The sequence below is a fragment of the Cinclus cinclus genome, chromosome 2 (assembly GCF_963662255.1).
Source record: "Cinclus cinclus chromosome 2, bCinCin1.1, whole genome shotgun sequence".
Taxonomy (NCBI): Eukaryota; Metazoa; Chordata; class Aves; order Passeriformes; family Cinclidae; genus Cinclus; species Cinclus cinclus.
In genome coordinates this window covers 108896654-108909812 of record NC_085047.1, presented here as the reverse complement: position 1 = coordinate 108909812, position 13159 = coordinate 108896654, and the positions used below count along the sequence as shown (strand labels likewise).

General features: G+C 34.2%; 1 protein-coding gene across 1 annotated transcript in view; it reads left to right on the top strand.

The window, feature by feature from the left end:
- The window catches only part of CFAP47 (cilia and flagella associated protein 47), a 260595-nt gene that overhangs the window by 111581 nt on the left and 135855 nt on the right, over positions 1-13159 (top strand). Inside the window, exons 46-48 of the mRNA XM_062488108.1 lie at positions 5824-6020; positions 9572-9715; positions 11254-11427. Of these exons, the coding sequence (XP_062344092.1) occupies positions 5824-6020; positions 9572-9715; positions 11254-11427 (515 nt within the window). The remainder of the gene's footprint in view (positions 1-5823; positions 6021-9571; positions 9716-11253; positions 11428-13159) is intronic.

Sequence of the window (13159 nt, the reverse complement as noted above, 5' to 3'; positions counted from 1 at the left end):
AAATATGTCTGACTGTGAAGACTGCTAAGTGCAGAAAGCACAGGACTTTGTATGTAAGACAGAGATTTGTAATGAAACAATTTATGATTCCCATGAAATTATGTGAATGAGAGGTTTATCAAATATGGACAAACTGAAGAGAAACAAAAATCTTTCTACCACTCAGTCTTTTAAAAGAAAGTGGAAGCTTTCCTGAGAGACAAACTTTTGCTCCAATTGTCAGGTTAGAGCTTAATATAAGGATTATTTGGTGAAATTCTATTGCTAAGAGAAACATCCAATAATATGTGTTTTGGTATTAAATAAGGCTTTATGCCAGAATTAGGAAATTCTGGAATTTTCTGGAATAGGCTATGCCTTTATACATTGTAACATGACACTGAAAAATGCTTTGAGTAATGGAAACATAGAAATTCTTGAGACAGAGCAGCTCACAGAGCTGCCTGTGACAGTTCATTGATACTGCAGCATCCAAGTACTTTATAAGAAGGGCATCCTGTTTATTTGGTTTTCTTTTATTCAGACTGTTGTGTTTTTTGTTTGTTTGTTTGCAATCTTCTGCCTTGAATTGACTTTAGATTACCAGTTGTACTATTAGCAGGAAGCCTGATAGCAATTCCCATAGACTAGATGGTTTTTAAGTGAATGAAAATATTTGTGAGTAAATGATTGATAGCAATTTCTCTTCTAAACATTGCAGCAGTACCAGCATATCAATACCTTATTTTATACCTTTTAATAATAACCAAATCCCAACACGAAACCATAAATACACAAATATATTCCATTAGTAATGATAGATTTGTGCAGTTCTATAAGGTAATGGTAGATTTTAATTTTCAAGTGGATATGCACCTCAGCAAGTGTGTCCTGATAAGCTCTTTCTGTACTTTATTACCATGTGCATTATCAAACTTTTCTAAGGCAAGCATGCTTTTTGTCATTCCATATGGTTTAGGGTTTTTCCTATGTTTATAAAAATAAACATGAAAAACCCAGGCATGAATATAAAACTATTTTTTTTTTTTTTTTTTGTGATGGCTGGGTTGTACTATTTCAGATCAAAATTGTCAATACATAAATAATGATAAAAATTCATTTTCAATGAAAAAATGTTGTTCCACCTTGCTATCTAACTGAAATTCAGTATCAGAAGCTAATATCAGAGTTCTGTTTCCTCTTCCTACAGGATTTGACAATGTTGGTTCCCTGCTGTTACACTTACAAGGAATATCCAAGTGCAGTTCTCTTGTTTTTCTTCCCCTCTCTTTCTACCCAGTGAATGTGAAAAATCTTCCTCTACTGAACTTTCAGGAATTGTTAGATATTTTCTACTTTCTCATTAATTGTTCCTACAGTTAATTTATTTAGATTGTTCTGACTTTGTGCCTTCTGGTAAAGCAACTACTGACTTACTTTTCTGTCTTTTTTAAAAAAAGAAAACTTTTCCTCAGAGAAATCTAGATTGCAAAAAGAAAGGAACTACACCACAGAAGTCTCTACCTAGCTCTTATTATATTTTTCACTATAAGCCTTCATTACTTATTACGCAGTAACTTACTATTTGGCAGTAAGTGATAAAGAAGACTTGGTTTTGATCCTCTATCCATGTCATATTTCCTTATGCATTCAGTGAGTCTTTGTAATAATTCTGAGCTCTCTTCCTTGTTTGTAGAAAATTTTGTTTAGTCTTCCAGTCAGAAAGAATCAGTTTTGAATTGTTTTTTGTAAATCTTGAGTGTGTATTTTAGAGATATCTTAGCTCTAACTTTGTTGTGTTTTTAGATCAAGAGTCTTGGAATTATTACTCTATTTTATCAGTATAATTCATTATAATGTGGTAATCCCTTTCAGCAGGGGTTATTCATCAAGTATCTTAAGAAAACAACTTCATGTCATGGTTCTTCAAGCTGTGTTAAGTAAACTTGGCAGCATTGCCCACTGGTGCAGTGACTACTTGTTTCTAAAGACCCTGTGAGTATTTTCCATAAATATTAGGGGTAATGGTAATTAAACAACCAGCTCCCTACAACTTCTTTTTTTGTAGTGCCACAGAGTTCCTCACTGGCTTCTGAACGATACACAAACACAGCTGCTGAATATTCATAACAAGACATTGGAAAAAAGTCTCTCCCATTTTGATTTTTAGATCAGTTAAGGAAAACCTGCTTTCTTTCTTTTTCCCCAGTAGATCTTCCTTTTCTGATTGAGTGCATTTAACTTTTTGTTTAGATATATAATTGTATACTGTATTTAAATGGAAAAAGGAACAAATAACCAGTTAGTTGTTTTTTTAGAAACTCTTCTACAAATCTGTTTGATTAAGATAAAGTGAAAGGAAATCATAAATAAACATACACAGTGGTAGAAAAATATTTCAAAACTTTTCAGCACTCAATAAAGGATATAAAAGAGTAGTTGCTTTTTCTGGACTACTGAGTTGAGTGATATTCTAATTCAGGTGAGCTTATTTGAAGACCTAATATATAAACAGAAGTCAGAAAAGTCTGGATTCTTAATTATGATTGCTTATTTAACCTTCTAGGAGTCCGTACCTGCAAATTCAGTCTTGAGGTTAATTTAACTAGTTGTTTGTGACACATGCATAGTGTCAGAGACTGAGATATGTTCAGCGATAAATTTAGCTTTGAAATTCTGAATTTATACAATTATCATTGCTGAACAAAAGCTAATATAATGTGCAGTTATCTGATGAACTGCTGAAGGCCCATACTTTCCTATCTTCACAAATTATGACAACAGATTGTGGTGTGGAAGAGTAGCATTTCTATTTTTCCTCATTTCATCCTCCCACAGTTTGTAATAAGGATGAGCAGTGATTCCTGAGGGCCATTATTACCATCTTACAGAATATGTTTTTTCTTGCATTTTAATGTCAAAACATCTGTCATTACTTGTCTTTGAAAAGTACCATTTGTAGGCTAATGCAGCAGGATTTTGAATTCAGACAGATCTAAAATGATGAGTTATAAGATTTTTAAGAACCAGAGGACATGAACTTTGTTAATTCTGTTGATCAGATTGTGTTTTGCAAGAAATAAATGATGCAAAATGCCAGGCAGTTGCCAGAGGACACAACCAGCGCCTGAGTGCTGAAATTTTGTTTTCCAACAATGCGTGGTAAAACTGCACACTAAAAGTTTAGTTTTTGAAAATACCCCTGTTCTGACACCTGTCTTACAACAAAGCCCAGTATGATCAAGTGAATGTTTCCTGTAGGCATTTGTCAGACATAAATCTAGAAAATAAAACCGTCAGATTATTTCACAAGGAACGCTTTCCTGCCAAACAATAAAAATCCTTTGTAGGGGTGGAAACTCTGGCAAGCCCCTGTATTGCTCTGCCTGACTTTTCACTGTTTAAGAAATGCTTGCAGCATCATCTTTTTGATGGATGCAGACTCTGCTTCCTGCTGGATGGGAATTAAATAAATGATGCCCATGGCTTACTGTTGACACTTTTGTCTCAGAAATTGTTAGGTAAGCCAGTTGTGGCCCCATGGATTATTTCATTAAATCTTTGAATATATCCCTAAATTAGTCTTTGTTGAATGTCTTATGAGACTGAGAGAACAAAATGTGCTAAGATGAGACATTTTAAGCCCAGTTTACTTTATGGTATTTAAAAGAAAAAACCCAACATTTTGCAGGGAAAAACTCAATTTTCACCCATAATTTGAAGACAAATTATTTCTGTAGTTATTTTGGTTTGGAGGAACCATGTATTACTGCAGAACATACTTATTGTGTTGAATAAATGTAACCAATTTACTTGCTTTCCTTTTGATTCATTGTAATTGAGCATAATATTTAAGTAATTCAACTGAATTATTTTAATATGTATTTTCTAAATGAATGAGACAATTTTTTTCACTAAAGTAGTGCCATACTAAATATTATAATTATGGAATGTACTTTTTATGGTTTTTACTTTTAAAATTTTTCTATTGGAAGCATTTCTGTTTGAAAGTATTTCAAATATGGGTCCAACTCAGGGAAAAATAACCCTAGTTATTAGTAATTAAAATTTCCATTTAGTGCAAGGAAGTAAAACTCATGCAGAAATATAAGGATCTTTCTTCAAGTACAAATTTAAATATTTACTTTAAATGCAAGCATTTAAAATGTGTACTTTAAATTTAAAGAAAATATTTTCTTTCAACATATTAAAATAATTCTTGTGAACAGGGACTGTACTAATGAACTGAAGAATGACAAGAGTTTCTTTCCTTGCATAAATGACAAACTCAGGTTACTTCTGTGGAAGATAGCCCATGGGGATAATGATTTAATGCTAAAATAAGTCATATTGATCATAATTTAAAATTTACCAGGCCATTAATCTTGTCTTTAAAAGAGAACAAACTAATTATTTCAATGAGGGTTAAAACTGAGGTGCAATTTATAATCTTTCTGATAGTCTAGTAATGTTGAAAGATGAATAATGCCAATCTGTATGATTTGTCTCTTGAACTTGAGCTTTTATTGTAGAAAAAACAGTGATGTTTGACACAGTGATAACATAGGGCCACAAGAAAACTTCAGCTGGGTGTTCATTTTCAGAGAGGTGAGACCTGAATACATGAGGAGCACCATTGGGTGGAAGAGAATGAGCAGCATTGCAAATGAAAATGGATTGCACTTTCAAAATTCAGTTGTTGTCATTGAAGATAATCAGAATAGTTTGAATCCTGTTGTCATGCATACCATCAGAAAATAAGCCAAATGAAGGAGAAAAGGGAAAATTCCACAAGGCTTTGTCTGGTGTTCCCCCTCAGAGAGAATTGCATTGTTTGGAGTTTTATCTGTAAAGTTCTGTTGTGTCATTATGTTGTCTCTGACTTTCCTTATCATCTTTTTCCAGCTTTAGGCATTGGTTTCTAACTTGGAAAACAGGGAAGAGAATCAGTCTTTGTTGCATGTAAAACTACAGTTTACACACATCCAGTCTTCATGTGGATTTCATGTTTCTTAGAGACTCTTGGGACTGGGGACCTCTTTATGGTCATCGCTGGAGTTCCTAATGTGCCTTCTTTACTCCTTTGGAATGTGTCCTACAAGGGCTATTGAGGGGCTTAAAATCCTGTGGAAGAGTCTGATCTTTTCTGAAAGCAAGAACAGAGGAGGAAATCTTTGCAGCACACTTGTTAGACCTGGCTCTGTGCAAAGATGGACAGCATTTGCTTTGCTTCTTCTTGTTCTAGGGATTACAGTGGGCAGTTTTCCCTTGTGTGCTGCAGAGTGGAAAAATGTGACTTTGCATTAATCTGTTTCAGCTTGGACACCCCTGACAGTTTTGGAAACTCAGACTTTCAATCCAAAATTTGGTATAGAAAAAGGTCTAATGAGTTGTCATGACGCCTACTACATTTAACAGAATTTCAGTAATTGATGGAGACACTCAGCCAAATATACTGCACTGGCACTGATATCTCTGACAGTAGCTGTTGACAAAAGTTAGTGGCTTGTATAGTTTTTAAAATATTTACAGAAATACATATATGTGAAATTCTTCTGCTAGATTTAAGAGATATTTCAAAATACCTCTCTCTGTGCACTACTAAAATCAATGGAAAATATTTTTTACATGCTTCAGCATACCATTTTTAGGGAATTAACTTATGTGGTAAGAATCCTAAAAATCTGTTGTCCCTTGGACATTTTTTGCATGTATTGCTGGGGAGACTGTCCTACAGTTTCTTGAAAACCTCTTCAGATTCTGCTTGTGAATTCAATGTTTGTGAAAAGCTTTACAACAGCACAATTGGGTTTTTTTTGCTTTTTTTTTTTTTTTTTTTTTTAGGTGGAAATGATACAGTTGAGTTTCCTATAAAATTCACTCCTAAGTATGCTGGTTGCTACCACTGTCAGATTGTTCTGAAGTCGTCCTGTGATATCCGTGTCTATGAGGTTGAATGTGTGGTGAATTCAGACCAGGCTGATGCACAGCTCGAATTTCTAACTCCAGCTTACCAGGCAGTGACTCAGGAAATTCCAATTGTAAGTTCAGTCCCCTACTGCTAGCTAAACTAAGATTTGGTATTTTAAAAAATTGGATTTTGGATCAATACTGCTAAAATTTACAGTCCTGAAATGCAGAAATGCATGTAAATACTGATTTGAGTATTATTTCTCAAAATCCATGCTGTTGATAAAAACCTGTTGCAAAAAGTAATGTACTTCAAGTTAATTGTTAGTTTGATGGGCTTAATTTTGTTTTTCTTCTGAAAATTATTCATCTGTTATTTAATAATGTTATCACAATGTAAGTGAAAAAAGTAGTTATTTAATCTAGGGAATAAATACACTATTTCTGAAGGAAAAAAAAATGAGAGAGATGCTGAGGAATAAAGTAGAAAACCTAGATTACATATAGTTAAAAAAATGTGGTAAGCATAGCCAGTATACTGTGTATAGTTTTATCATATATACTACTTTGTATATTAAACCCTTGGCACATGAGAAGTAAGACCACAGAGAGAAGATGGGGGCAATATCATCTTTCTCAGAAAATTATTGGTCAAATTTTAGAGAACTTAAATGAAACAAACAAAAAAAAACAACCAAACTAACAAAAGACAAAAATTACTTAAGCTGTGAGAGAAGGAATAAAGGTTCTTTACAAGATAGAACCAGTAAAATATTTCCTGAGATTTGAACTACAGTTTGTTCTATGTACTTGGGGTTGTAGAGCCACTAAGGAATATTAGTCAGCTAATTTATAAAGACATTATTCTGAGATTTTGTAGTCAAAAGAGAGGGGGCAGATTCAAACAAGACTGAATATTTGGGGAAAAGACCATACTGAATGCTCTGTCAAATACTGAGAGTCAACAAGGAACTAATACATAAGAAAGGAAAAAAACAAAACTAAAGGAAACCATATTACAGTGCTATTTCTTCCTGCACACAAGTTTTTTAAGATATGAATAATTGATGTATTAAAATTTGTTTTTTTCAATGTTGCACTAGCCTAAAAACAACTGATACATAACACAGAAGGGTAAGGGGATTTTCTACCTTGTTTAAACAGCCACTTTCTAAATAGATTTGCTTTATTCTTCTGATGGATTTATTTTTCACTTCAGAGTGTTCACTTTTTAGGAATTAGATACTTTATATTTCTATATACACTCATTCTAGCTGGAGTTTCTGCACCTACCATTTTCCAGTTTTTAAATATTTTTATTAGCAGTATTGCATTTGCCATTTAAGTTCCCTTAAATATTCTGTTGAAAAAGATATGCTTATTCTGGAACTGAAGTTGGAGTTATCCAAGCTCCTAAAATTAGTTTCTTGAACCAAATATTTAGTGTTCAAAGCACTTCTTACAGACACAAGCAAACTAACAGTCATGACGTGTGCTAGGTGGAAAACTTTATAAATGGAATAAATTAAATGGTCAGCTGGTTTGCTTAAAGTGAATCAGTGACAGAAACAGAATAAGAATGAATCTCAGCTGAATCTGAGATCTGTGACTAGTTTCTTTTGGAGTTTCCAAAATTTTCTCAAGCATGAGATGAATGTAACTGTTCCATCTCTGCCTTTCAGACTTGCCAGGTATAGGTCCCATACAATTATTATGAAACTTGGGTTGAAGCACCTACAGTGCTGTGAGGAGATTCTGACTCCCTTAGCATTAATTGTGTTTAAATTAATTCACTTGACAGGCTTTGGATTAGATTTTGCATTAAGCAGAGATCCCATAGGAGTTAGATGATTAATTAATAAAAGCCATTAATGAACAACTATAAGGGAGTATATTTAACAAATATTTTCTTTTAATTTTTTAATGTATATGGTCCTTAATATCTTTCTTTAGAAGACACTTTTAGACAAATTCATGCTGTGTTAGAAGGACTTGTTACAAAAGAATTTCACAATGACCATTGTTAACTACATTTCTCCAGATTAAAAGGTTTTGTGTTAGAGATTAAGAAGAAATATTTGTGTTATATATTGATGTAATCCTCACTGCTGTGGAAAAAGGAAACATCTGATACCAATTGTACTAGAAATCACTGAAAATAAAAGAACTTAGCACCCAAATTTTCATGGTCCTCCTCTAGAACCTAGACCAGTCCTGATGATGTTTTTCCTCTATCCCAAGTTTTAAAATTTAGATTAGCAGAGAGTGATGATCTGCCAATTTTACACCTGGCCAGCTGGTTTTCAAGAGGATAAAGCTTTTCCTGATATTGTGGAGATAGAAAAGCGCGATAATAAAAATAATTTTTTTATTGTCATTTTATCCCTTTCATTTCCTTGGCATGAGGACACCATACGTGGTTTTTTTTTGGTGTTTTCTACCAGAGATGTTGTCACTGTTATTAGAGAATTGGAGACATGGTGATTGAAGATTTTTGTAAAACTGAGGCACTACACAAACTTCAACATTCCACACAGGCATATGTGCTCAACTACTGGGAAATTTAACAACTAACCCTGAAGCATTAATCATACATATTAATCAAACTTTAGATGTATGGTACTGCAGGTGTGGGTAGCTCTTAGCTCTGATGACCACAGTTTTCTTGTTTCTGAGATTTTCATAGACACAAACAAAGACTGAAGTATTATCTCAGTTCCCTGAAATCTGTTCTTTATGTCTGATGTTTGTATACAGTTTTCCATGGATGAAGACCATTATAGGTCAAAAGATTACCTCCTCTTTTCATAGATCAGATGAGATTAATCTTCTCTATTTGATGAGGCATGAATTACCTCATGAGTGACAGTTTGTTTTATCTTTCAGATGAGTGTTAATTATTTTTTTTTGATGGGATGTTTGGTCATCTGGTTCTTTCAAATAGTGGGAGGCTGAATAGCATTATTTCAGTTTTACTATTTTTAGGCAGCCTCTAAGCATGTGTTATGAAATATCTCACTTTTTACCATAATCAAGCAGTCTTGTGATACATCTGGATGCAAGATAAACATGTTTCTTACATAGGTTCAGGCTCATGTTTCTCAGGAATGCTTAGGCATTCTTTAAAGTAGTTTAGTCTCTTGAAAGACCAGATTCTGAGAACACAGGACTGTAAATTCACCTTTGGAGATGGAGTTCTCAATTCATAAGACTGATCCGGTAACATTTTCAGTGACCAAATGAGGCAATATATGCCAGCACACCACATCAGCACTTCAAAGGGGCACACCGAGATTTTCTACAGATGGAAGAGGAACAGGATTTTGGCAAGCATTAAACAGCACCATAAAGATACTTGTAAATGTTTATAATGATACTTACAAATTCCATCTTGACCATTAGCTAGATCATGCTCATGTTCTTCTAATGAGCATTCCTGCTGACAGTATTGCTACTGAAAGGAGGGCTTCCGTACCTCTGGCTGCCAGGAATAACAGATTTATTATTAGCTTATTTCATTTTTAAAATACACTGCTTTTATTCTTCCCAAAGGCACTCTGAACCAGTACTTGGAGCAAATGAGTACTGTGCTCTGATGTGGTGATAGCTGTGAGTGAAAGCTGAAATGCACACTAAAAATTTTAAAGGCATAATCGAATTTACATCTTTGATTTTCTTTCAGAATAACATATCCAGTGAGGACTGGAGGTTTGAAGCACTTTTGGAAGGACAGTGTTTTCATGGCCCTCCAGTGATAAATGTGCCTGTAGGTGAAACAGTTCCGTATCCTCTCACGTTCAAGCCGGTCGCCGAGTCTGTAATAAGGGTAAGAGAGAAGTTAGTTTCAACATTTGGAAAGGGTACTTTCAACAATAAAATTATCACCATTATCCAAATTGTGAAATTGTTTAGACAATTGCTAATATTATAGCTTCCGCTTGAAGAAAGAAAAGGTAAGATTTACTGCTATCTGAAGTAAAAACACAAATGAACTAACTTTGTAAACCTTAAGATTAGGTATGATTTCCTCACCACATGTTCTTATGTCTTCTTTATTTCATTTCCTATTATATTCTTCAGTTCTATTAATTTCTACAAAATCCTTCAATCCTACAGTTATTCTGTAAAAATTCTGAACTTTTGTCACAAAAATATACATTGCTATTCTGAATTTAAATACTTATATTTAATCATAGTTCATTAGCTAAATTATTAGGTAGTATTTCTCATTGCACGCCTACACCACAAATTAATTTATGTGATGAGCACTTTATTTCAAAGTTAAGCTTCCATTGCATAGCTGCTTTTGCCATCAAAGTAATCAATATTCCAAATGCAAAAGTGAAGAGCAGAGCCAAGGCTACAACACCTTTAGCAAGAAGCTGTATTTGTGGTTTTGTCTGTGTCCCAGCTGAGAGATTTTGACTGCAAGCTGCTGTTGAAATATGTGAACTGCCAAAGATGAAAAAAATGATCTTTGAAGCACAAGCAACCCTTCTGCATGTGCTACCAACCAAATAAAATGCAGTTTAGGGATCCAGCATTATAAAATTATTAAAAACCAAAAGCCCTGAATTCTTTGATGGCAAATTCTTATGGAGAACATTGTAGCTGAATCACAAAATCCTCCAGGTTTGAAGAGACCTCTGAGGTTATCCAGTCCAGCTGTCAACCCAACACCAGCATAGTTACCTCTAAACCATGTCCAAGTGCAACATCCAGATGCCTTTAGAGATGGTGACTCCACCAGTTTCTTTGGGAACTTATTCCAATGCCTAACCACTCTTTCAGTAAAAACCTCTTTCTAATGTCTTATCGGAACCTCCCCTGGCACAACTTAAGGACATTTCCTTTCAATCTTTCACTGGAGACATAGAGAAGAGACCCATCCCCACCTCACTACAACCTCCTTTCAGGTATTTGCAGAAAGCAGTGCAGTTTCCTTTAGTCTCCCTCTCTCCAGGCTCTACACTGTGCTCATGAGACAGGTGAAGGACAGGTGGAAACACTCAATGAGCAAAGTTAAATATTATATGAGACACAAGGAGGCATGAGATCATATGTTCTTAAAGATGTTAGTTTTTCAAGAAGAAGCCAAGAAGTAGAAAATCTAGAACTATGAAAACTTTATAATGTTGAATTCCACTGTTTAGAAAAATTTAAAAGAAAAGCTTTTGTTTCTCTGGTTTACTTCTCTGTTTATAGCAATGGGTTTATTTAAGACCTGTGAAAGTCAATAGGAGCCCTTGTAAGCACTCTGGGTCACCTAGATTTGAGATTATTAACTAAAGGAGCTGCTTTGGCAGCTAAAGGGGACTTGAACAGTAATGAAACTATTTTTTTTCCCTCCTTTCTTTATCGTAGGGAAGGCTTATTCTGAGAAATGTTACAGCTGGAACTCAGAACATCTTTAGTCTTAAGGGAGTAGGGAAGAAACCTCTGCCTCAGGATTGCATTTTCATAGAGTGCCAAGTGGGAAAGGTTACTCATAAAATCTTATGGGTGCACAATTATACCAAGAAGATGCTAAAATACAAGGTAATTATTCCATGGATATGGATATGTTTATAGTCAGGAAATCTGTGAGATAATGTATGATTTTACTGTATGCTTAATGGGGAAAAAGATTTCTTTGTGTTTCAGTCTGGTTTCTGAGGGCACAACGCTTCTACAATTGTTCTCTGTTCGTTTGCTAATCTTTCCTTCTCCAATGATTTGAAATCTGTGGCCAACTCCATCAGAGAAGGGGTCTGAGAATTACTGTGTTCCTAAAATCTTCATAAAATATTGAATATTACATGAAAAGGACAAAAATTATTATTCTACTAATGGAAGGATTGCAGCATGAGCTCATTATACATGAATTTCTCATGAAATTCCTAGTAATCCAGTTACTGTCTAGTGCCCAGCTGTTGTTTCAGCAGTGTTGGAGGAAGTTTGGAATACTTTGTGTGTTTGCTGATAGAAAAATCAGAGGTAACCACTGGAGTTGTTGAAAGGCAATGGGTCACTGAGGAGGTTAATAAAAATTCTTAAGAAATTCTGTTTGATTGATTTCCTTGCTCAAGAACGTAATTGTACTATTAAATATAATAATTATTTTTAATATTTTCCATTAGCTATATTTTATGACTGAGTTTGCACAAACATGCTTATAACCACTGTTGTAGTACTGAAATAGCATAATTATTCTACTATTTTTCTTGTATGTTTAATTTTAAAGTGATAAAACCATTTCTGTAACATTCCTCACCTTCTGTACCTATGTTTTGGATCCCATGTCCTATGCCAGCAGAGGCAGAAGGTACATTAGGGCAGCAAAGATGAAATACTGCTTTTCTTCTCAGCTGCAGAGATGTTCCTGAACAGGAACATCTTTGACTTTGCTCAAGAAAATCCATATTTGTGGGTCTATCACGGAATTTAAATCTAGAGTAGATAGCATCCAATTATTATGGCTGTACATAATGTGTTTGCCAGGATGGCTCCATCTACTGAAGCAATGCAGGGGAGCGCCAGCAAAAAATTGACACAGTATGTAAATGTTTAGTTTTTTATAGTATAAATACTATAGTATAAATATTATAGTATATATTATATATATACTGTATACAAATATATAGTTATATACTGTAAATATTATAGTATAAATATTTAGGGTTTTTATATATGTAAATATTTAGTTTTTCTTTTGTGGAAGGGTTGAAAATGGGACAATGTACATGCCAGAAGATGAAATCTGAGTAGCTGACTAGTGTGGACTTGCAGACTGAGTGGTTTTTTTCTCTGCCTTGGTGCCTGTAGGTCCAAATGCTGCTCTATTCAAATGGTAATGAAAGATTTGACCACATGATCTAAAGAGAGATCATGTATATAGCAGCAGCAGTGTTCTCTTAAGTAATGATAATTCATGCCAATGTGAAAATCCTTCCTTGGATGTCTTCTCCCGTTTCCCAGGTTTCCACTTTTACAGGTTAATCAACCTTTAGTGAATGTCGTATATCACAGAAAGGTCCAGGGTCATATTCCTGTTTTTTGACTCATTATTATCCCCCAAAACAAAGTAAGAAATGAATTTTTTGGCCATCACCAGCTTTGACATTTTTATTTTCAACAGTCTTAGTTTTGTAGATGTGAATTTATTTTCATTTCTAATATGTTTGTACTTTTATCTCTGGTAGAAGTGAATGTTTTTGGCAACAGAACTTTTTTTTCTGCTTTCCTGTTTTGTGTAAACTCATTTTTTTTGTGCCAATGGAAGCGAAAGGTA